General features: G+C 38.3%; 1 protein-coding gene across 2 annotated transcripts in view; it reads right to left on the minus strand.

Moving 5' to 3' along the window:
* The window catches only part of LOC126277890 (protein expanded), a 443,551-nt gene that overhangs the window by 26,663 nt on the left and 390,008 nt on the right, over positions 1-26,880 (minus strand). For both annotated transcript variants that reach the window (XM_049977441.1, XM_049977442.1), the window contains exons 6-13: positions 25,681-25,760; positions 19,997-20,192; positions 16,462-16,695; positions 13,934-13,999; positions 12,488-12,662; positions 8,986-9,264; positions 6,171-6,332; positions 4,026-4,435 (exon numbers count right to left, since the gene is read on the minus strand). In XM_049977441.1, the coding sequence (XP_049833398.1) occupies positions 4,026-4,435; positions 6,171-6,332; positions 8,986-9,264; positions 12,488-12,662; positions 13,934-13,999; positions 16,462-16,695; positions 19,997-20,192; positions 25,681-25,760 (1,602 nt within the window). The remainder of the gene's footprint in view (positions 1-4,025; positions 4,436-6,170; positions 6,333-8,985; positions 9,265-12,487; positions 12,663-13,933; positions 14,000-16,461; positions 16,696-19,996; positions 20,193-25,680; positions 25,761-26,880) is intronic.

Here is a 26,880-nt window from a genome sequence, read left to right on the forward strand (position 1 = left end):
TGAAAGTATTTGTTTGGAGTGTAGCCATGTATGGAAGTGAAACATGGACGATTACTAGTTTGGACAAGAAGAGAATAGAAGCTTTCGAAATGTGGTGCTACAGAAGAATACTGAAGATAAGATGGATAGATCACGTAACTAATGAGGAGGTATTGAATAGGATTGGGGAGAAGAGAAGTTTGTGGCACAACTTGACTAGAAGAAGGGATCGGTTGGTAGGACATGTTTTGAGGCATCAAGGGATCACAAATTTAGCATTGGAGGGCAGCGTGGAGGGTAAAAATCGTAGAGGGAGACCGAGAGATGAGTACACTAAGCAGATTCAAAAGGATGTAGGTTGCAGTAGGTACTGGGAGATGAAGCAGCTTGCACAGGATAGAGTAGCATGGAGAGCTGCATCAAACCAGTCCCAGGACTGAAGACAACAACAACAACAACAACAAGGATTTCCAAAACAGAATGTCCCATGCATCTAACTCCACCTTCCATTCTGCATTCAACGTCTGTTAATTCCCACTATGCAACCATAATCACATAGGAAACATTTTCACATGAATCACCTGAATACAAACAACACCTCTGCCAGTCAGTTGGCCTTTTACATCTTATGTACGCTATACTATCACCATCTGTATATCTGCATATCACTACCCCTTGACTTTTGTCACCTCAATGTAAATTATGTAAGTGTAACTATGACAGCTGAACCTCATTTTGCATTCACGCAATATACAGTATTTCGAAGATGAAGCTATGTAACTTTTCATACAAGAAATAAGTTGCTAGGCCAACAATTATACAGTATGAGCATTTTTGCCCAAACTGTAAAAATGATTTTAACCTTAAAGCAAGACTCAATTTCTCTTCCATTCTGCCCTGCTGTTCACATGATGTCCCAGACAACACTCTTAACTAATCACTAATCTGTTTCATTTGTCCATGCTATTCCTCCCTCTTGTGATGTGAACAAATTTCTGATTCCAATAGCTAGTATTTTTTATGTCTTTCTATTTTGTGCCTGCTTTTGTTGTCAGCTTACTAGTTTTTTTCCTATTTTTATTCAACAGTAATGCACATTGTATCCAATGCTTGTATCTACTTACCCCAGAAGAACTGTTTGCAACAACCGTGCCATGTGGTGGAGCCACCAGAAACACTCAACAAACAGAATCATTCATCTGCATCTGAATGAAGGATGGTGTGTAAGCACTTAAATATAAAAAAGTGCTTTGTTTTTCTGCCCTGAAGGGCAATTATTATTATTATTATTATTATTATTATTACTAGTATTATTAAGTGTGCCTTGTCAAAAGAACACTTATCTGCAGTTGAATGATTGCCTGTTGTCATTTGTTGTTTGTTGTTTCCCTACTACAAGTTCTATACCTTAAAGGAAAGATACAACAGAATGTCTTATAAATATTACAAATAAATAAAAGATCTTGCCTTCAAAACACAAGCAATGAATCAGAGATTCAAGCTTTACAGAGAATCCTAACCAGCAGACGAGTAAGAAAAAAAAAGAATGGAAGACAAAACATAGTGAAAGTATGAAGAGATTTCAGGAAGCTCAAATAGCATGAACTATTATCTGTCTGTGTCACAAGCCTGTGACTGAACTATCGGTATGACTGCAGATAAAGTGCAACCTATCTATTCACTGTGGCACTAGAAGGAGGAGGGGTGGCAGGCCCTTCACCGTAGCTGCCTTTTACACCCAGTAAAGATTCCCGCTACTCAATTCGACAGCAGGCTGAATGGACATAGGGCCATCCTGGAAGAAGTGGAATGAGAAACCCTCCCTGTATCTCAACCCAGGACCTGCAGGGCTGGAGCCAAGTGCTCTACCTGCCAGGCCACCACAGTTACACTGTCAAGTCAACTAACAAGTTTAAATGCATCCGTAAGTGGGCAAACACAAATGTAACAAGGATGAATAAAGAAATGGAAACATATAATGGAAAATCCAAGATGGAGTGTAATGGTGAGTTGCAGATAGGCACAACAAGAAGACTGATTGTCACAAATAAAGCTTTTGGCCCTTAAGACCTTCATCAAAAATAGATCTCTCTCTCTCTCTCTCTCTCTCTCTCACACACACTCACACACACACACACACACACACACACACACACACACACCTACTCATGCAACTGCAACTCTCACACGACTGTAGTCTCAGGCAACTGTAGCCACACTGTGGGCAGCAGCACCAGTGCACTGGGTGGGGGTAAGGAGAAGGCTAGGGTGAGGAGACAGGCGGATAGTATGGGCAGGGGTAGCGGGCAATGCAGTGCTGCTGGGAGCATGCAGGGACAAGGTGGAGAGGATAGGGCAGCTATGTGCAGACGGGAGGTTAGACGGGCGGCAGGGTAAAGCGGGTAGTGGAAAAGGAGACAAGTAAAAAGACTGGGTTCAATGGTGGAATGAGGGCTGTATAGTGCTGGAATGGGAATAGGGATGCTGGATGGGTGAGGACAATGACTAATGAAGCTTGAGGCAAGGAGGGTTATGGGAACGTAGAATATGCTGCAGGAAAAGTTAACACCTGCGAAATCCAGAAAAGCTGATGTTGGTGGGAGAAATCCATAGGGCACAGGCTGTGAAACAGTCATTGAAATGAAGGATGTCTTGTTTGGCAGTGTGTTCAGCAACTGGGTGGTCGGGAAGAATCCATAGGGCACAGGCTGTGAAACAGTCATTGAAACGAAGGCTGTCTTGTTTGGCAGCGTGTTCAGCAACTGGGTGGTCCACTTGTTTCTTGGCCACAGTTTGTCAGTAGCCATTCATGTGGACAGACAGCCTGTTGGTTATCATGCCCACATAGAATGCAGCACAGTGGTTGCAGCTTAGCTTGTAGATCACATGATTGGTTTCACAGGTAGCCCTGCCTTTCATGTTTGCGACCGGACTGGAGTACGTGATGGTGGGAGAGTGTATGGGATAGGTCTCGTATCTTGGTCCATTACAGGGGCATGAGCCGTGAGATAAGGGGTTGGGAGCAGGGGTTGTGTAGGGACAGAAACATAGTGAAATGGAATCATAGTTCTGGTTATTATCTGAGCACAAACAGCAAACCTGCAAATTTAATTTTTGCCCCAATATTTGAGGCAGATAAGGATCATTTTCGTAACAGATGCTGCAATAGGAACAATTGGAGCATGGCTGGTGAGAGAGCCACATGCATAAAAAAACACAGCTGAAACTGTAGCTTCGGGGGAGGGAGGGGGGACAAGAAAAACAAAAATGACTGCCAGTCTTATCAGGAAAGTCACTCAATGTCCTGTCCTAATATTAATTGGCATTCACAGTACACTATATACCTGTGTGTAGGTGGAGAAAACTGAAGCAGTAAACGAGAGGGCAAACGGAAGTCAGAACAAAACATACATGAAAGATAAAAAGCTAGAAACAACTAAAGTTAAGCTCACTAAATTTGTTGCACAAAATAAAAGTCTTGCATGTGCCCCTATTCTTCTTGCTACTCAGATGTGTTGTGGTAAAGAATTAATAATAACAGAGATTTGTAGGTGGCCTCATGGCTTGATGGACAACAAAAGATGAAATAAAATTTATGATGTGAAGTAACACTTTTTTCTCCAAGTAGTTTAATAAACTTGACTTCCAACATGAAAGGAACAAGGAAAGACTATAGATAACTGTGTTCCCCTTTGAAATTTCTAATTTTGAGCATAGTGTGCAACTTAAATTTACAAAGAATTTTCAAAGTAAACATAAATATTTATTAAGTGCACAATTCATCAAGAAATCTACATACTATTGAGAGTAGCTCTTTTGAGTTTACCGCGTAATGTACACTTCAATAAAACTTCATGACCAACTAAAACTGTTATCCGACCTGGGACTTAAGGCCAGATCTTTGTCTTGACTGTGTAAGGGAAAGCTCCAGGTTTAAGTCTCAGCCACATTTGTCAAAAAGTCATCAGTAAGAATAAACTAACTACACAGACCTAGTTTAGCTATTGCACTATCACGAGAGCCCACCACCTACATTTCACACTTACCGTGAACGACTCACTGGCATCAACAGTGGGAGGATCATCCAGTGCAGGTCTGCCGGACATGATGAGGTGCGACAACTCAGCAGCACTCAGAGGTGATCGAGGTGGGGCAGCAGGAGGATCGCTACCATCACCTCGGAAAGAAGCTGCACTCACACATGAGTCAGGTGTGCCCGGACGACTCCCTGCACTTGTTGTCAGAGTGTAAACACCACTGCTGGTGTGAGCACTCCTCACCGAATAGTCCAAAGCCACAGTCGTTGTCCCAGCTGTCAATGTGCTGGGTGCTGGTAGCACACCACCCACTGAGGTTGCAGGTTCTGAGACTGCCGAATTCTGTGCCGTATGTGAGAAACCGAGCTCCAGGCTTGACGACGTCGATGCACGGCGAGGTCTGGCAGGAGGTGCTGGTCCTGTGTATGAATGACCGCTGTAATTACTCTCATTAATGATGTAATGCAAAGGAAATGTAATATTGAGATGAATGTGTGTAGTGGATCTAGAACTAACAGTACTAATAAATTAAATTCTCTTTAGGATATATGCTTGTATCACTGAATGGAGGAAAACATTTATTTTTGGTGATAAAATGCTGCAATACAAATAATAATTATGGGACAGGGGTTTACAAAGAACATTTTTATGGGATAAATTTTTCGAATTTTGCCACAAACTCAACTTACTTTCCAATATCAAGAAACTGCAATTTTTGAAGTAACACTAACAAGATACTGCTGTCCACTTCTGCTCCTCTATGATCACAGAGCACATGTAAACTATGAATAAAAAATAAAATTCATCAAAAAACACCACTAAGTTATACATGAACTATTTGAGGGGATATACAAAAAAAACTTAACAAATGTTTTGATGGGCAGCAGTTTTGCAGTACCATGTTTTGTCACTAGGAGTGCACAGAGTGAACATTCCAAAGTCAGTAAGAGGTGTGCCATTGCTGATGAAGATTCGGACTACTTTCGGTAGAGTTTACAGTGACAACTGTTTCGTGTAATTATCGATTTTGCACTGGCTGATATTAATGAACACCTTGCAGTGATGAAATTCTGCTTTTTGCTCAGAAAAAGTGGAACAGAAACTCTTGAAATGTTAGAAATGGCATACAAGGACAGTGCTATGGAGACAACTCAAGTGTTTACATAATTTTGCCATTTCATAAATGGTGAAATGTATATTGATGACAAACCTTATGTAATCCTCCCATAGCCCAAACACATGAAAATGTTGAAAAAATTGTGCAATCATCAATGAAGATCGATGACAGACCACTGAAGAAATTGTATAGCTATCAGGAATGACTTAGTGTTCAGTGCAGCGAATTGTGACTGAAGATTTGAAAATGAAAAGGGTGGCTGCTGAATTCATGCCACAATTTCCAACTGTTGAACTGAAATAAGGTCATGTGGAAGCACACTTTGCTGTGAAAGAAGTAAATGATACAAACATGTTTTCAGAAATTATCACAGGTGATGAAACATAGCGCTAGGCTTATGATTCTGAATTTTCTCACCCAAGAAAGCTCATCAGGTGAAATCAAACATTAAAACAATGCTGATTTTTTTTATGTGAGAGGAGTTGTCAATTCAGAGTTTCTTCCACAGGGTCAGATAGTTAACCAGGTTTCATACTTGGAAGTTTTGAAAAGATTGTGCAACAGGGTGCGGCAGAAGCAGCTTAATTTGTGGCAGTTGGTTTTCCCATCTGGACAATGCCCCTGCTCCCACGGCCCTGTCTGTATGACAATTCTTGACTAAAAATGGTATGACCCCTGTCTCTCACCCCCTGCATGAACCCAACCATGCCCAATGCGACTTTTTGTTTTGTTTCCTAGAATGAAAAGAGACCTGAAAGCATTTTGCTGATGTTGCTGAGGTGAAGAAAAGAAAAAACGATGGAGGTACTGTCAAGAATCACAAAAGATGAATTCAAACAATGTTTTGAAAAACGGAATACAAGATTAGACAAGATATCAGTGCAAGTGGAGAGTATTTTGAAGGTAACTGAAGGTTTGTGCTTAAAATGTGAATAAAGAAGTTAAAAACACAAGTTTAGTTTCTTTTGGGTACCTCCTCATATCAATTACACTTTAGTATCTGTAAGTGCCCAAACAAGATGCCACACACAACTTACCCGCAACCACAACAGTGGAACAGGAACTCGAACACTGACTGCCATCTGTTGTGGCAGGGGTTGCAGCACCTCCTCCTCCTCCACTACTGTTGGGAGATGTCTTCTGATGACTGCGCGTCAGACCAGAAGCCATGCCAGTATGGTCCGTCTCCTCTGAGCTCCCTAATGAAAACATCTGTTTACACAAATGTTGGATTACATCCTACTAAATGAATCTCTCCATAACTGTAATCAACAACAAACGAATATTACGGTGTGAAAAGGAAGCAGCACAGTTTCTTCACCAGCATGGCTGCTTAAGGAAATGTGTGACAATATAGCACCAACTACAGCTCAAAATGTGCTGTGGTACTGCCATAAATAACAAGGTACACTGATTCATTTTCTAAAATTATTGAGATTACTCTAATCATTTTTATTTTTACTGTTTGGAAGTCTCACAATTCAGGTATTCAGGTGAAGCTTGTTATCACTTACACAGTGAGTAGAAAAACTAAAAAAAACTGCTAAGTCATGTGATATTATTGAAATTCCAAGAGTATTAAGTGCCATATTCACTGAGACATAAAACTTTTCTTGTGCAGGGTATGGTAGAATACTGGATACATTTCTATTAAAATATGAAAGTCAAATAGATTCACTTATTACTGGATAGTCTATCATGTACACCCTAAATTTGCACAATATAAACAAAAGTAACAGTAAATTCAAATAAGGTTTATTCTGCTGCTCAAGGAAAAAAAAAAAAGACTGTGCTCATTATAGTTTGTTATCCTGTTTACTACAACCTCTAATGTTAATTTTATGGTAGCACAAGATTACATTGTAAAGTATGACAAGACAGGTGTGTGCCATTATTTATTCACTTCCATTCCTTTCAAAATGTAGCTTTCACACCAATACTCTTAAAGAACTGGGATAAAGTTTTATAGCAGTTGCTTGTTATGTAATGCAAAGTGTGCTATCTATTATTTTCTTCGTAATACCAGAAAGATGAATGATGTATCTCTCATAACAATAAAACTATATTTTAATGATGATGTAAATAAAATAGAAAGAAACTTCCACATTGGAAAAATATATTAAAAACAAAGATTCCAAGACTTACCAAGCGGGAAAGCGCCGGCAGACAGGCACAATGAACAAAACACACAAACAAACACACAGAATTACTAGCTTTCGCAACCGATGGTTGCTTCTTCAGGAAGGAGAGGGAAAGACGAAAGGATGTGGGTTTTAAGGGAGAGGGTAAGGAGTCATTGTCCTTTTTTTTCCCCCTAAGGGAAGTCTTTCCGCTCCCGGAATTGGAATGACTCCTTACCCTCTCCCTTAAAACCCACATCCTTTCGTCTTTCCCTCTCCTTCCTGAAGAAGCAACCATCGGTTGCGAAAGCTAGTAATTCTGTGTGTGTGTTTGTGTGTTTTGTTCATTGTGCCTGTCTGCCGGCGCTTTCCCGCTTGGTAAGTCTTGGAATCTTTGTTTTTAATATATAAACTATATTTTAACATTAATACCTACGTGTAAATAACACATACATGTTAGTTGGAAAAATATTAATCAAACAATTTGTAACAGTGTATCCCATTTACAATACAACTAAGACCAAAGTATCGAATATGCTGTTTTCTCAACAGATAATTTTTCACAAACCAATGTATTACTAATTTCTGCCCATTACATCAAATAAATGTATTGAAGACCAGATACGAAAAGTACACAAGAACAGATTACTACAAAATGTAGAGATCTAACATCGATAAGAGTCAATAATTCTTGGCATTGCCAGGCTGATAATCAATTGGCACACACGGTGGAAGGGACTGTGTACTTTCCATCATTAGAGCAACCAAAATCATAATCTGAGACACTAGGTTTGTTGCTGGATTTTCAGAACATTAATAGAAATGAGATACCGGAAAATTCCAAGTATCGATTTTTGAAGTACATACAAGAATCAAATAAATTACCTATGGTGGCCATCTTTACACTTCTACCAATGCCAAGAACATTAAGTATACAGTAAACTGTATAGGCCACTAACAGGGTTAATCTGCTGGTCTTTTTTTACACTTTGTGAAGCACATTCTCTATCTTCTGATGAAGTTAAGTTCCCCAAAAGACAGGAGAATGTGTGCTTTCTGAAACATCACAGACATCCTATGGATTGACATGATCATAATCTTGAGATTTTTTTTATTTCATTGACATGACTGCATTAATATTCATTTGCATACCAATAAGGGTATTTATGAAACCGTCTAAATAGATGAAAGCAACAAATTATAGGAAATGTTACAAGTTAGTTTGAAACCACTGACTTCAATATTATGTATCATGATTGACGCATCCAAAAATGACCTCAAGCTACAGTGAGTTTTGATGACACTAGCAAGCAACTTCACTGCAAAATAAGATACAGATGACAACTTCAAGAAGTCATCAGGTGGAAAAAAATCATCATTGTATTTCATACTTAGATGTGTGACATTGTCTATTGTGCACATGTCATTGTTAGTTGAAAACTTACCTAAGAAAGAACCCATTCCAATTCCCTGATCTTGCAGCTACCACTTTTCAACTGTTCCCAAGGCTCAAAACAAAACTGGAGAGGCAATAGAAGGGGTGGGAAAATATTGGAACTGAAGGTATTTTAGAGAGAGTTTTAATCAGTGTTTTGGTTGTGGGAATTTTATGTTGAATGTTATGTTAAAGTGATAAAATATCATTTTTTAATTGATTCCAGGAAAAGTTTTGAAACTATCTTATAAATATTACTAGACCACTATTCCTCTAATGCATGGTCAATGGATTTACCTCTTGGTGGAGGTGAAGGTGGAGCATCAGAGTCGTCATCCCGGAGGTGCGCCAGAGCAAGTGACTCAACAGAAGGTGGTGCAGTAGGAGTCAGAAGAGGCGCAGGGGGTGACGTGATCATGATTTCACCCTCCAACTCATCTTCACTTTCATCAAGACTATGTACACGATCTGACACAATTCCTGATGTTGTGTTGGAGGAGGTATTGCTGATGACAGAGGTGCGTTGATCTGCTTTGCACGTACCCGCACTCACCCAGTCACGAAATCTCTTGCGTTCTGCATTAAGAAGAAATACCTTTATATCACACTGACAGATTTTATTGTCATAAAGCTTTATTTTTGATAAAAATGCCATTATCAGCTCTCAATAAATTATTTTGAACACATTCTGCAGATTACACCACTAGTGAACATCTCTGTGTTTGATAATTAGAAAATGTTTAAAAGAAGACTTACTAAATATACAAAAACTGAATAAGAAATTCATCCTCCATGAGCTGTAATCATTTATTTACAATCAGCTTCACTGTCACAAATAATGAGAAGGATACCACATTAAAAGGCAGCTTTATGCAACTATTGCATAATGCAACAGCGTAGTTAGTTAGCTGTACATTCCAATGTTCACTTTTACACAATATATGCATATTTTAATAATGTGGAATGAGTCATTTTAGAATATTTACTTAATCAGTGTGTAAATGCAGCTACATGCTGATCACGTACAGATAAATCAACACAACACAAAACAATATTTACTTTAATAACACAGTTAAGAATATAACCATTTGACACTCAACAAACTACAATTTCCTAAATAAAAATTCATCAATCGTATAGGTATTACCCAGAAGGAACATTTACAGCAGCATAACACAAAATTCCTTGAAAGTTGATTTTACAGAATACTGCCTTGCATTTTCTGGCACACTCCTTGGCCCAATTATCTTTACTAATTTAAAAAATAGTTATTAAAAATATTTGAAATACCTACAACCCTTGAATTAGCTTGTAACCTATCCATTCAAAGCAATATAGACATCACAATTAACTTCTATTATCTGAATTATTAATATCAGACATTACAGAATATTTTTAGATGTTTTAATAACTTTTCTTAATTATACTGAGTAATTTTTTATGTATGTGACTAAACAGGATCTTTATTTGCTCTTATTAACATAGCAATTTCCCTTTCAAATCTCACTGGTGAACTATTTTTTCATGGGTTTTTAATGTCCTTTCTTATCAGTTTACTGGAAAATTATTCTCAAATATGACACAAACTTATCGCTGAACCTGTTAAATTTAACACAGGGATTTTTCCCTATAAATTTCATCCTTGTCCAGCTTCTTCACATTATTTGTAATACGCTGTATATCTGACCCATAACCTCAACAGAAGAAAATAAATGCAATTATCTACTGCCTTTGCTAGTAGGAAGATGAAGTCTAAATCAAAACAAAGTATTCACTTTTGGGCTGAGATTTTACTGCATAATTTGATCTTGTTATAATAAGTCACTGGGACTGTCACATCAACAAAGCTCTCCAATGAGCAACAGCACAAAATGTGGAGCATTGCTTTGTCCCAAAAATTAAAGATTCCTGAGTAATTATGCACCACTTTCTACAACAACCACTGATTTTCATGTACATCTATTTTTTACTTTCCATGGTCATACCTGAACAAAACAACTATTTATCTTTACTTTTAATGTGGATATCCCTGAGGAAAAATAAGAGCTGATTATATTCACAATGCTTTGTGCCAATGAGACAACACAATACCAAAAATTATTGCTACCTATTAATTTGTCTGAATGTATTTGATTTGAATAATATATGCAATAATGCATACTGGAAGACGAATGGAAAAACTGATAGAAGCCAACATCGAGGGTAGATCATTTTGGATTCCGTAGAAATATTGGAACATGTGAGGCAATACTGACCTTACGACTTATCTTTGAAGAAAGATTAAGGAAAGGCAAACCTATGTTTCTAGCATTTGTAGACTTAGAAAAGGCTTTTGACAATGTTGACTGGAATACTCTCTTCCAAACTCTAAAGGTGGCAGGGGTAAAATACAGGGAATGAAAGGCTATTTACAATTTGTACAGTAACCAGATGGCAGTTATAAGAGTCGAGGGACATGAAAGGGAAGCAGTGGTTGGGAAGGGAGTGAGACAGGGTTGTAGACTCTCCCCGATGTTATTCAATCTGTATATTGAGCAAGCAGTAAAGGAAGCAAAAGAAAAATTTGGAGCAGTTATTAACATCCATGGAAAAGAAATAAAAACTTTGAGGTTCGCTGATGACATTGTAATTCTGTCACAGACAGCAAAGGACTTGGAAGAGCAGTTGAACGGAATGGACAGTGTCTTGAAAGCAGGATATATGATGAACATCAACAAAAGCGAAATGAGGATAATGGAATGTAGTCGCATTAAGTAGGGTAATGCTGAGGGAATTAGATTAGGAAATGAGACACTTAAAGTAGTAAAGGAGTTTTGCTATTTGGGGAGCAAAATAACTGATGATGGTCGAAGTAGAGAAGGTATAAAATGTAGACTGGCAATGGCAAGGAAAGCATTTCTGAAGAAGAGAAATTTGTTAACATCGAGTATAAATTTAAGTGCCAGGAAGTTGTTTCTGAAAGTATTTGTATGGAGTGTAGCGATGTATGGAAGTGAAACATGGACAATAAATAGTTCGGACAGGAGGAGAATAGAAGCTTTTGAAATGTGGTGCTACAGAAGAATTCTGAAGATTAGATGGGTAGATCACATAACTAATGAGGAGGTATTGAATAGAATTGGGGATAAGAGGAGTTTGTGGCACAACTTGACGAGAAGAAGGGACCGGTTAGTAGGACATGTTCTGAGGCATCAAGGGATCACAAATTTAGCATTGGAGGACAGCGTGGAGGGTAAAATTCGTAGAGGGATACCAAGAGATGAATGTAGGTTGTAGTAGGTACTGGGAGATGAAGAAACTTGCACAGGATAGGGTGGCATGGAGAGCTGCATCATAGCAGTACCAGGACTGAAGACCACAACAACAACAACAACAACATACTGGCAGTGAAGCAAATGGAAAGTCTATCTAATATTTCTGTAAACTGGTTGAAAACTATAAACAAACCAGTTGATAAGACAGATTTCAGGTGAAGAAAAGATTTTACTTTTTACTTCAATATGAGCAAGTGCTTTCCACTTTTGGAAAGGTCCTAAAAATTACACAACATAATTAGTCTTTTTGTTTTATTTCTTAAGGAATTCTTCAATAAGAAATTGTTACAGTAAGGAATGACAGAAGAATCCACGAATATTATTCTTTGTGAAAGAGCTCAAGAGATATGTAGTATTCACATAATGATACACTATTACATGTGTACTGGTATGAAAAGAAACAAGCATATTTATTTTTCTGCAAACATGGTGACAGCTGGAAAGTTTTGTTGGTCCTTGATAATTAGAGGGATATGCAGACTTACCTTCTTCTTCTTTCCGCCGCACCTCTGACAGCCGTGGTTGTATTGCCATACTAAATTGATGTGTTGTTCGGCATAGGAACAGCAAATGTTTACTCTTCTCATCACTGCTGGTGTAATATGTAAACTTTTCTCCAGATGTTGGCCAGTTTAGAGCTCGGATTTCGAATTTTTTACGCTAAAATATGTGTCTTATTAGTAAATATTTAATACATTGTGTAACATAGGACATTAAAATAATAATGGAGAAAATCAACAGTGAATCAACAGTGATAATGTATTCGCATAATATTTTCATGTATTTTTTAACAAAATAATAATGACCCTTTTACAAATAAATGAATGAATAAAAGATACAACTGGTTTACACAGGCCAAAACATTTTCAAAACATCAATTACGAAAAATCTGTCACTTTTCTGAGGTTTCAGCAGCCACAGACTGTGGTCATTCGTGTGTGAGTGGCATTTGCGTGTTTGCGTGTGTGTGTGTGTGTGTGTGTGTGCATGTGTGTATGCTGTCTATTTACGGTGAAGGCCTTTTTGGTCAAAAGCTTGTCTTCTGACAGTCTTTTTGTAGTACCTATCTGCGACTCAGAATATCTGCTATACAGTAAGTAGCAACTATCCTTTTCATAATAATGTCATTTTTTGCTTGTGTCTACACTGTGTCTGCTTATGGTAAGATGGGTTTTCAGTAAGAAAATCACTATTTCATTTTCAAAAAGGAAAGTGAAATAGAAGTGATGCATTGTAGAGATGATCTCTAAGGTAGACATTGAAGAATCTGAGTTTAGTTACACACTACTTAAAAAAATACTAAGAAAAGTTTGAACGAAATGTAGTACCATTTCGAGATAATAACTCAGGCAGACATTAAAGAAGCTTAGATTTGTTGTGTTGTAAATCGGGTTAAACTGAAGATCAAATTTGATTCAGTATTTAAAGATATGATAGATGTTAGTCTTTAAATATTTTCATCATGGTACAGAAATTCCACTGTAGTCCTTTAGTGTTCTGAATACTTTGATGCAGTATATTTCTGATCACATATATTCATATTAAATCATAATAAAATATAACTGACTCTTGTGCAACGTATCTATCCATTCAATGAAAACTGTTTAACTTCTGGAAACACTTAATCACAACTGTTTTGAATACATTTATGTCAGTCAGAAATGAACAATATAAAACTAATCTGCATGGCTGCTAGAACTTCTGTTTTTAGCTAGCATCTCACAAGTTACCACCATCACTCCACTACACCAATGTATCACTGTCATATTTACATGCAATGCATATAAATAATCTAAGAGACAAACAGAAAAGAAAAGAATATATCATGAAATGAAATGTGTACATTTCTATGTGAACATGTATGTGCACACACAAGCAAATAATTCTGCTATGCTGTATACCATACAAAATTACAGGCAGTAGTTACTTACATCAAAACACAGTTTTCCTATATTATTCCACAAGAATGTTGCCGTCAATGTCTTTGCAGAGATTTCCTGTAAGCAAGAAACCAAATTTGATTTCTCACAGTAGAGAACATAAAGAAATGTTTTGGACAGTTATTAAACAAATGTGGTAAAAGTGATCTGCTTAATCACTTTGTAACACAAATTTACTATTTTTAAGAATTACATGCTGTAAATAAACTGTGGGGACAGCAATACACCACACTAAATCTATAGTAGAACACTGATTGAATAGCCATCAATGGGAACATTGGTTAACTAAAAGCATTCTAGTCAGATGTAGTACGTTTCCCCACCCTGCCAACCAACATGTATGACAATGCTCACATGCCCACCCAGCTAGCCGTGTGGTCTAACATGCTGCTTCCCAGGCGCGAAGGTGGGCATGTCCCCAGCACTAATCCGCCGGCCGATTAGTGTCGAGGTGTGGTGTGCCGGCCAGACTCTGGATGGTTTTTAAAGTGGTTTTCCATCTACCTCGGCGAATGCTGGCTGCCTCCCCCTATTCTGCCTCAGTTACACTGTGTCAGTGATTGCTGTGCAAACACCATTTCCAAGTAAACGTACACCATAATTTCTCTACCACCGAAACATTTGGGGTTACATTCGCCTGGTAGGAGACATTCCTGGGGAGGTCCACTGGTGGCCGAACTGCACAGTAACACTGGGTTCAGTGTGAGCCATCAGTGGGGTGGGTGACTGCTGTGGGTTATGGCAGGACGCAGCCTCTCCATAGTTTCCAGGTCCCCAGTTTAATACATACATACAAGCTCACATTATCAGTTGTGTGTGAAGCATCAATTGTGAAAGATGGTATTCTAGATGTTTTACTGGTTGCAATGGGACTGAAATCATTGGCAGTGTCAGTGCCATCAATGAACAAGACCATTGCAATGAGGCACAGCCTAGTAACAAAGGGCCCATCCACTGAAAATGCTTTCCACTGCCTCAAGAAAGCTATAAATCTGTTAGAACAACTGCAGTCCTTCACAAGTGAGTGAGATTTAATTTAAAAAAAAGTCCAAGTTCTGAAATAATAAAAAAATTTTGGACTTATTTTCTGCAATTTTAATGATTTTAATCTTATTTGATGTGTCTATTTTTGAAACATATGATAAAAGTTATGTACAATTTTGCATTTAAAGCACTGTTTCTCTGTTGCATACTGCTCCTATGAAACAGACAATTACTGGTTATCCAAAAATACCTTCAATCTCTAATTGTTTTGCATGATCCATGCTCTACTATTCAATTAAACAAAGGTAGATGAAATTTGATTCAGTAGGCAGCATTAGAGAAAAAAATAAATGAGAAAATCTTCAATATTTTCAAACATAGGAATTTTGAGAATGATAGAAGAAAGAGCTCTACAAAAATATACATGAGCTTATTTCTTTCTGCCTTGTTGTGTCTTGCAGGTGTGGGGTCCTAGCTATCTTTTCTACATAATCCTTATTTCTTACAATGTTTTCCTAATTTATGTTTATATGCAATGGAACTCCAGACACTGTCAGTTGCTTTTTTGGTAAGTGGACCTATCTGATTTTTCCCCCTTTTTGTTTTACAGATATGGGTGTAGAAGCTATAGAATCAAGACATGGTCAAAAATTCCTGGAGAGCCCTTCATATTTACTCTTATATCATTATTTAGATGAAAGTGAAAGAAAGAGAAAGAATGATTTGGAGGGGGGGGGGGGGGGGGGGGGGGGGGGGGGGAATTTGTTAAAGATTCTCATCACCTTCAATTAATACCTTTCTTTCAACTGCTATTTACACAAAGTTTTCTTATTTGATCAGATGATTTAATTCAATATTACAAGACCAATATATTGGTTGATCTCATTGCTTTATATTTTGCCTAGGCATAAACAGCCAAGACTAGGTAGACAAATATTTGTCCAGTTATTTTCATAGTACTGTAATAGTGAAAAATTATGTCTGGCTATAATTATATATGAAATGACTGTACATGAAATGAAATGAAATAATTGCATTTAAGATTTCTTGGACACTCTCACCAATCCAGAAACATTTTTTTCCAAAATTCACAAACAACAATACCTAATGCAGTATTATTTTACAAGTACTATTTTCACCATAGGACCACATGTATACTGTTGTTAATGCTATACTTTTAGTCATGTTGTTAACATTATAATAAAATTTTAAATACATGTGATGAATGGCAATAATGAGATTTTTCATTCTTTTGGCAATAAGTAGAGTATCTCATGCACAAAAGATTCATCCTTGGTATGTTCTCTTGCAAAACAACACAAGCCATAGACTAGTGCTAAAAAGTTTCGCTAACACTGGAATACCTGCTGCAGTATTATAACAACAAACACAATTTTTTATACTTGGATACATGTATACATTCTGCTAACGGTATAACTTTATTGATTTTGTTGGCATATGTTTCTGCAATGCTCAGTAATTAACTGTACACCACATTAACAACATTCTTACTAATGCTCAGAATGACTGTGTACCTCATAAATCTGAATGCCTTTGGCTGTAATGGCAAGCCAGACAGTGCCAGGGCCCTGCTCATTCTTCTTATATCGAAGGCGGTAGAGGTGCGAATTGTGTGTAAGTGGTGAGACCTCTGTCGAGGAGGCCTCACGAATGTACAGCAACTCCGCCCGCGCCCGTCCCATTCCACGGTTGTCGCGATGTAGAGTGGGAACTGTTTGCACGAGTTGCTGCTCCGAATTCTCCACCATCTGTAAGACCAAAGTGGTGTCAAGTACACATTCTAAATTATGAGCCTACCAATGAATTATCATTTTATCATCTGCTTGTTGCAATAATGTGTCAGCAAAGTAAAATAAAATTTTTCAGAACCTCACTGATAACTTAAAGGGTCAGCTAACAACATTTAAATCATGTATCATTAAAGAACATATTCTCTTTTATGTGTATATATGATGTATGCATTCTAAGGTTGAATAATAACAACTCTACACAAATCATATTTTAGAAATAAATTTAGAACAATTGCTCAATACAGACCACCCTCAACCTCACCACACTGTGGCTCGCATGTTTACTCTAACTTAATATATCTTGATTATTTTTTTTTGTATCATGTAAGGAATGTGGAATACATAACTGCCACCAGAGATGAATTAATTGCTCAGATCAGTTAAGTGTTTCACAATCCAGAAGAGAATCAGGGAATGCTCAACAGTCATTACTGATAAAATTTGATGCACATAATTTATTTACAATTGTTGTTATTCATTTTCGGAACCTTAAGGATGTCTCATGCACATAACTCATAAATGGCAGACTAAAAAGTGCATATTACTTAACAAAAAATAAGCCTTTTTATATGATCTACTGTACATAAACAATTGTTAGAGAGGTTCTGTAACACCCTGCACAATGGAAAAAAATGGCAACAGAAAAGTATTGGAGATGTGGCTAGAAGAATGTTTGGGCATCCAGAACCTAAGGTAATATTACAGTTTATAAAACTTATAAATGCCATAAAAAGATTTCAAGCAACATATGCAGATTTAAAATTCATGTAAGTGCAACAAAACAAAAGTCTTGATCTGACTGATCACAGAAAGAAATAAATGATACTACCTATAAGGAACAGGGATTGCTTAACTCATTACTTGGAAAACTTTATTATTTTATTTTGCCAACCTTTTTTTACATTAATGTGATATCCTGAATGATAAATGAAAGAAAAAGCTACTTTGAAAAATTTCAGTTATTAGAACAAAAACTATAGACCACCCCACTTTTGGGACATTGGCAAAATTAGCTATCAAAAACTGCATTATTACTGTCAGGGCAAAAAACTGTAAGAAACCTCATGGACAAAACAAAAACACTGTTTCTGATATTACAAAGTGTCTATTCAGTATGAAGTGAAACAAAACACTTGTTATGTACACCAACATTGCATCCATCATACATTTGTGTTGCTTTTTCTCGCAGTATGCACATCTGTTCTCTGTTTTACGTGGCACAGCAAAATGGTTTCCTCGATCTAGCCACCAGTCTTCCTGTCAGTCTGCTTACTTGTGGTCTTCTGTCTTTAAGTGTTAATCCTGTTTTCTAGGAAAGGTATATCAATACTCTCTTTCGGACATCGAAAAGTAAAAACCTTCACATTTCTATAAACAATTTGTTAAGCACGCATTGTATTATTCAATGATATGTGGCTTTGTAACAGACATTTTCTTTTCTTTACCTGTGAATAACTCGAAGTAGTAATAGTACTGTAATTTGTGACTACACGTACTGGTTTGTTGTCCCTCTATTTCACTACCAGAATTTCATTCTCTTTGTCAAACATGTAGTCACAGAATATTTGTCCATTTCCTTCCACTTTATCTTTCTTTTTTTCCAGTAGCTTTCATTTTTCTCTTTCCATTGTGGCGAGTGTGTCAACACTGGTGAAAAAGTGTTCAAAGAAAAGTTTTGGATACTCTGTTTCTAAAATGATGAAGTTTAGCTCATTTATTGACCCTTGCACCTGAAGCCTACTGTTTGTGGTGTCTTGCCACAGTATGGTGAAAAATTATTAAGGAAGCCCCTGGAACCCATAAGATATCAAATTTTATATATTACTTTGATAGGCTTTCCCTCCAGAAACACCTTATCTGAATTTTTGCCATAATAATAATCTTTTCATTAACTGATATTCTGAAGGGAATAAATCAAATTACTTCTTCAGCATTTCAAAGTACAATCCCAGTTTGTACATCTTTGGAACTGTCATTCAGGTGAATGACTTTCTTTACTTCCTCAAACCTATTTCTTGGCACTGAGTTGAAGACTACAGAAAAGAAACAGCATTGGAGCCTGTTCCCAACACACATTCTCATGGCGAAGCTTTGGATACTCACCCAGCAGGAATATGGCACTGAAGGACTTTAGTTCTTCTTTAGTTAGAAGAAAATTTATGTTGTTATGTTGGCAAGTCTAGATGTTGCTTTGTTCTATGACAGTATTCACTAGTCCTCAACCTGTGGCACTGTCTCATTTGCATAGTTTCCACTTCATGTCTTTACGTTTTTCTTCACTTAGCTCCTGGAGGTAAATCACCAACATTAGCTTCATCCCTGCTGGTTATAACTTCTAAAGTACCTCCAACATTTGTACAGTGTAATTTTCGTTGACTCCATATGTTATTTCATCTGTACGGAATGGCATAGTTAACAATTCTAAGTCATCAGCTTTATCATCACTCCCTTCGTATCTCCCCAGTTCTGCTAGAGATTCTTCAGTAGTAAGACCAGGCAACATGTTTTTACCTACAGGAATTGTAAAATGTGAAAGGGAATATTTCACTGTAGTACCTAACCCTGGAGTAAATCTCACAAACCCCACCAGATCTCAACAGTCTAAATAGTAATTTTTGTGTGTAACATGTCTGTATCGCGACACAGTACATCAATAAAGGAGTGATAATGTAACATGCCACTGCCCCTTTATTGGGAAGTAATAACTTCAGGAAATCAGAAATACACTGAATATATCAATGAAAACAATCAATTATTGACAAAATAATATAATATTGTCAAAATAATGTATAGATGACAAACCAGAAATATACTGAATGTTACATGAACAGCTGTGCGTCCATAACAAACACATCCAGATAACTAAATCACAATTCATTATTGTACAAAAGCTATCAGCAGACATACAGTGCAGCCAAGTGCAAAAAAAATTAATTCCTTTTCTAAAATAAACTAATTAGAGAAATTTTATTTATTTTCAACTTGCAGGCATTACAGCATCAGTTCAATTGTTAGATATAACAATCAAAGCTAAAAGTTTCATTGCTTACGTGGAAACAAAATAAAGGACATGCTTCCCGAAAGAGAGAGAATAGCACATAATGGAAAGAAAAAAAGAGAAGACAATGGTGAAGAGGACATCAGAGATTGCAAGTTGATAAAGGGATCATATACTTCGACCACAGGGAAAAGAAGTAAAGGAGAGATACGAGTCAACAAGCTTTGACATAGAGCCTTTTTCACAAAAGACCAAAGTTACCTGCTTCGGGAAGTATTCTGCTGCGCTGAAGTAGGCACCCGTGTGCTGCTGTGGGTTGTAATCGCCGAGGTCCGCCTGCAGGGCGAGCCCCGCCAGCAGGTAGAGCAGCTCCTCGCTGGCACAGGCGTGCAGCAGGCCGCGGGACACAACATTGTGGCGCAGCTGCAGGTAGTAATGGTGTCGAGTCTCCTCATCCCTGCAGACAGTGTCAGAGTGCTGCTCAAAGCCTCTGCTCCGATCTGAACGTTAATTTACTAACAGTCATAACAACTCTTTATTTATCCTTCTTCTGCTCATATGTAACATATTCCGCCTGTTGAAGTATAATACCTGCAGTACCTGTTGATTAGCTCCTTTTCTGTAACCTCAGAGATACTAGGGATGTATGGGAATGGCAGTTATTCTACCACAAGGCAGTAATATCTATGGAGTGAACATACAAAGGCACAGAACAGAGTTTCTGTTGCCAATATGCACAGCTTTCTGGGTCATATGAATGTGGTATTTACTTACGAAACATAGCTGTTACTCCTGACAAATATTTCAGTTTGCATCCATAGCAGTACTGATTATTCACCACTGTATCAGTAATAAATAAATGTGTAAAAACATGACAAAGATGTGTAATATTAAAGTTTCTGTCTTAGTAAAATGTAAACAGATACCACTGCACTTAAATTGTGTCACAATACCAGCCAGATGTTGGCGACATGTGCAGTATGCTATTCTCACAACTTTTACATTCCTACCCTATGCAATCTACAAAGAAGATTACTTACAAAACACACAAGTATGTGGGACCCATACGAAACAGGATTAACAGAGGATATTGAACATATTCACAGAAGGTCAACATGTATAGTCACGTTTTGTTAGACTCATGAGAGAGTGTTCTGTAAATCTGAAAGAAATTGAACTGACAGGTGCATGAGGATACATGCCAAATATCCTGTGAAACCCTACTTTCAGTGTTTCAATCGCTAGTGTTCAGTTAAGAATCTAAGATTAGATCACTCCTGTAATGACTGCTAAGACAAGATTAGAATAATTACAAGCACAAAGACATTTAAGCAGCCATTCTTCCCAGACTCCATGTGTGTTTGGAATGGGAAGGAATCTTAATATGTGGTACAATGGGAAATATGTATTGACAGGTACTTGAAAAATATGGATATTTTACATAATACATATACATTATTACATACAAATATAATAGAGGGAAACATTCCACGTGGGAAAAATATATCTAAAAACAAAGATGATGTGACTTACCAAACAAAAGCATTGGCAGGTCGATAGACACACAAACAAACACAAACATACACACAAAATTTGAGCTTTCGCAACTGGCGGTTGCTTCATCAGGAAAGAGGGAAGGAAAGGGAAAGATGAAAGTATGTGGGTTTTAAGGGAGAGGGTAGGGAGTCATTCCAATCCCAGGAGTGGAAAGACTTACCTTACGGGGAAGAAAGGATAGGTATACACTCGCACACACACACACATATCAATCCGCACATACACAAGCAGACATTTGTAAAGGCAAAGAGTTTGGGCAGAGATGTCAGTCAAGGCGGAAGTACAGAGGCAAAGAAGGTGAGGTATGAGTGGCGGCAACTTGAAATTAGCGGAGGTTGAGGCCGGGCGGATATCGAGAAGAGAGGATATACTGAAGGGCAAGTTCCCATCTCCGGAGTTCTGACAGGCTGGTGTTAGTGGGAAGTATCCAGATAGCTCGGACAGTGTAACACTGTGCCAAGATGTGCTGGCCGTGCACCAAGGCATGTTTAGCCTCAGGGTGATCCTCATTACCAACAAACACTGCCTGCCTGTGTCCATTCATGTGAATGGACAGTTTGTTGCTGGTCATACCCACAGTGTAGGCAGGTCAGTTGGTAAATCACGTGGGTGCTTTCACACGTGGCTCTGCCTTTGATCGTGTACACCTTCCGGGTTGCAGGACTGGAGTAGGTGGTGGTGGGAGGGTGCATGGGACAGGTTTTACACCAGGGGCGGTTACAAGGGTAGGAGCAAGAGGGTTGGCAAGGTGGTTCCCATTCCGCATCAAACGGTCCCTTCCCTACAGCCTAGGTCTTCGTGGCAAACGAATCTGCTCCAGTCCGGAATCCTTGAACCATTACACCAACAACCTGAAAACAGCTTTCGCATCCCGCAACTACCCTCCTAACCTGGTACAGAAGCAAATAACCAGAGCCATTTCCTCATCCCCTCAAATCCAGAACTTCCCACAGAAGAACCACAAAAGTGCCCCACTTGTGACAGGATACTTTCTGGGACTGGATCGGACTCTGAATGTGGCTCTCCAGCAGAAATACAACTTTCTCAAATCCTGCCCTGAAATGAGATCCATCCTTCATGAAATCCTCCCCACTCCACCAAGAGTGTCTTTCCGCCATCCACCTAACCTTCGTAACCTCTTAGTTCATCCCTATGAAATTCCCAAACCATCTTCCCAACCCTCTGGCTCCTACCCTTGTAACCACCCCTGGTGTAAAACCTGTCCCATGCACCCTCCCACCACCACCTACTCCAGTCCTGTAACCCGGAAGGTGTACACAATCAAAGGCAGAGCCACGTGTGAAAGCACCCACGTGATTTACCAACTGACCTGCCTACACTGTGGGAATGACCAGCAACAAACTGTCCATTCACATGAATGGACACAGGCAGGCAGTGTTTGTTGGTAATGAGGATCACCCTGAGGCTAAACATGCCTTGGTGCACGGCCAGCACATCTTAGCACAGTGTTACACTGTCCGAGCTATCTGGATACTTCCCACTAACACCAACCTGTCAGAACTCCGGAGATGAGAACTTGCCCTTCAGTCTTCTCAATATCCGCCAGGCCTCAATCTCCGCTAATTTCAAGTTGCCGCCAATCATACCTCACCTTCTTTGCCTCTGTACCTCCGCCTTGACTGACATCTCTGCCCAAACTCTTTGCCTTTACAAATGTCTGCTTGTGTATGTGCGGATGGATATGTGTGTGTGTATGCGAGTGTATACCTATCCTTTTTTCCCCGTAAGGTAAGTCTTTCCGCTCTTGGGATTAGAATGACTCCTTACCCTCTCCCTTAAAACCCACATCCTTTCATCTTTCCCTCTCCTTCCCTCTTTCCTGACGAAGCAACTACCGGTTGCAAAAGCTCGAATTTTGTGTGTATGTTTGTGTGTCTATCGACCTGCCAGCGCTTTTGTTTGGTAAGTCACATCATCTTTGTTTTTAGGTATATTATTCCATACAAACATACATTACATATAATATTACATAACTATTGACATGCAAGTCACATACGTAATGAGTGTTTTACACTTTAACTACAATGATGTATCTCCTATATTATGACATCCATTTTCTAATGGTCTTTATAATGATAAATATTTTTTAGGCAGTGATCAATGCACACCCATCCTCCTGCTCTTCTCCAGGCTAGATAAAAACTTTGGGTTCTATGGAGGTGGTGAGTGAGAGGGGCAGGGGAGGGGGAACCAGATCTATAAAAAACAATCTTGTACACTTCTTACAAACAGTAACTGAATATAAGACAGAAAACAGTGAACATATGTAAACAAGTGCACATAATTTTTATTTCCTCTTTGAATTTCTAATGATTTCAGATACTCTCAGAAACAAGAATTTCTGAATACCTCGAATTACACATTACTGCAGTCTAAGGTTCTTTATATTTTCAATACCCCAGGTTGCATTCTTTCACTTGAAATAACTGGAAATTAGATTGTTTACCTCTTCTATCATAATAAAAGAAGTATGGTACAGTAATAATTATTTTTGCACATGTTACAATAAGGAAATTGGTCACAAGGTTGGTCATTCTGTCTGACCTATCTTAGCATGCTTTGGGACTGCATAAAATGCTTTTTGACAGTGGGGTAACTCCTTGGGTGTGGGATACATACTTCATGCTCCATATTCTACAGTTTACATTATGAGTTTTCCAGTTTTCCTCCTTTATAACATATGATCTCTAAGTACAATTGTAAAGGTCACAGACTTCCCACTAAGTATCTAAGAAACTAATTTGTTGCCCTCTTAATCACAAATTCCATACAGTTAGATACAAGTGTATGCGTCCATAATTAGCATTCAGTAAAACATTTTCTAGCTCCATGGTATTAACTAATGTTCTGCCCACTGTCAACAGTGGTTGAAAAGCAGTCAGTATTACAACACAATGACAGTCAAACACCCAGAAAAGTGTTATTGAAAAACGAATAAGCTATAAATAGTTCCACATTCTCAAGAGCTTTTATGTGTGATAAGATTTAGAGAACATGATATGAGTTGAATGCACACCTGCGTCTCACCATTACATCATCTAAAATATAACACAAAACATTCTTTATCTCTTATTATTTTAACATCCTTTCTCAATCACATTAATTTTGTCTAGTATGGATGAAATATACAAGAAATGAAATAGTATTAGATGGTGCATTAATTTCTTATTGCTGTTCATTCAATCATTCATCCATTCACGGAGTCCAGTAGATCTCTTTCTGAAAGAGAAACTCCATGGATGTGAAATAAGTCAAGGTCTACATTAAGAAAGTTAAGTAGCTAGAAGCTAGATGAGATTACATTAATAATTCCAATTATTGTCGAACTACTATAAACGACTTGTGCTTACTTGACCTAAATTTAACACAGTAAAATAATTAGGAAAGACGCTACCTTGAAAAATTTGTTGCGTCCTCAGTTATTTCAAATAGTTGTTATTTATTACCTACACAGTATTGCTAGCTAAATAAATATATATTTATCATGGGGCATCGGAACTGAGACCTGTTTACAAAGCACGTTACCAAGCGAGGGGGCGCAGTGGTTAGCACACTGGACTTGCACTCGGGAGGACGACGGTTCTATCCCGCGTCCGGCCATCCTGATTTACGTTTTTCGTGATTTCCCTAAATCGCTCTAGGCAAATGCCGGGATGGTTCCTTTGAAAGGGCATGGCCGACTTTCTTCCCTTATCCGATGAGACCGATGACCTCACAGTTTGGTCTCTTCCCCCTAAAAACCCAACAAAGCACGTTGCCACTTTTCACGTTGAGAACAGGAATCTTAGATATTCAATAAGGTGTTTCTGTAATTATGACAAAACTGTCACGGGCTACAAACCTGAGATCACAGTCTCTTACGTCACTGGAAAATATGTCTATAACTCTACATTCATTGGTATGTTACACAGTCCGGTCGTTGTCGTGCGGTAGCGTTCTCGCTTCCTGCGCCCGGGTTCCCGGGTTTGATTCCCAGAGGTGTCTGGGATTTTCGCTGCCTCGTGATGACTGGGTGTTGTGTGATGTCCTTAGGTTAGTTAGGTTTAAGTAGTTCTAAGTTCTAGGGGACTGATGACCATAGATGTTAAGCCTCATAGATGTTAAGTCTCATAGTGCTCAGAGCCATTTGAACCTTTTTAATACATTCTGTCCAAGGTTATGTCCAAAACCAGTCCTAAGAATCTACGCAACTTCACTTCGGATCATTTACTTTTAATACGGATGTATGCTCCGTGCAATATTCCTAACCCTGACTCAGCCAACATCTCTGAGCAGTTTCGTTGATGGGATCGAACATGTTTTATAAACAGCGTTTAATGTCTAAAATACTGCCAACTCAACTCATTTATTTTATAAGGTTTAATTACCTGAGCAACAATGGACTGTCCACGTAGAACTGGACTCTGAAGTACAACACGAGAGAGGGTCTTCCATTGCCGTCCAAACCCTGTAAAATCAGACAAATTGCAAGTAATAAATGTCATGCAATGCAACACTGCTTAAAAAATAAAAGTTTCATATTTTTACACGCGTATATATTTGGGATTCATGATCCTTCAAGGTTTTTCAAATAGGTACTAAACCTTCACGTAGGAAATCGTTTTTAATTCAATCAGAAAAATTTATGACCAACGACTGGCGTACGTCTATTGCAGGAACGTACAACGGAAGTCAAGAAAACTGCTTTTTTTTCGACTTGTGTTGCACTGCTAGAAGAACTTGCATATCACACTACACCAAATAAGCAAAGAATCTGGAGAGAAGGTATAATTCACGCTGTACCACCCATCATTGGTCCGAGACGTTGTTTCGTTGTCACTTCTAATTTTTCTTATTGTCAAACATGCTTCTACATTTTCTTTAAAGAGCTACGGTCTAAGTATCGTTATTATTAATTGCAGATTAAGGTCGAAATGAATAGCTCGAAATACAACAACAGAAACATTATCACGCATTCCGAAGATTTCTGTTGCTTGGAATCAGTCGTGCAGTAACAGTAGGTAGAGACGAGGACGGCTTGCTGGTTTAGCGAGTATACAGCCCGAGAGCACTACAATCAACGGCTACGCTAATTAATTTCAGAGACGGCCGTGACCTTCTAGCGCGCAAGCCTCAGCCGGATGCCAGAATGTTCCGAGCATTGCTCAACATGCGCGGCATTTTCAGAGTTTTAGTTTTGTAATACCGGTATATCAAGTTACAGCAAAGAGATAGAAATTCATTCTAATGATACGTCTGCGCCACAGTTATGATTTTGTAACTTCCATTAAAACAATAGCTTCGAGAAAGAACTTAGCAATGAAGCTAACAACGAAATATTCTTGCATTCTTTCTCCAGGGGGAGAATAACGAAACAGTTACAAGACGCTTTTGTCATTCATTTGCTGCAATTGCTGTAAAATATGTTTTGTAAAGAAGCTTGACTTCGCTTTTAAGTCAAACGTATCGATGGGCTCATTAGTGAAAAGCTTTAAGAGGTATTTCCTGTAGACATAGGAGACAATTTTCTACAACTATTATGGCTGAAGATCAGACCGTATCAGGCACGTCCTCGAAGTCATTTTGAG

The sequence above is a fragment of the Schistocerca gregaria genome, chromosome 6, assembly GCF_023897955.1.
Source record: "Schistocerca gregaria isolate iqSchGreg1 chromosome 6, iqSchGreg1.2, whole genome shotgun sequence".
In the NCBI taxonomy this organism is placed as follows: domain Eukaryota; kingdom Metazoa; phylum Arthropoda; class Insecta; order Orthoptera; family Acrididae; genus Schistocerca; species Schistocerca gregaria.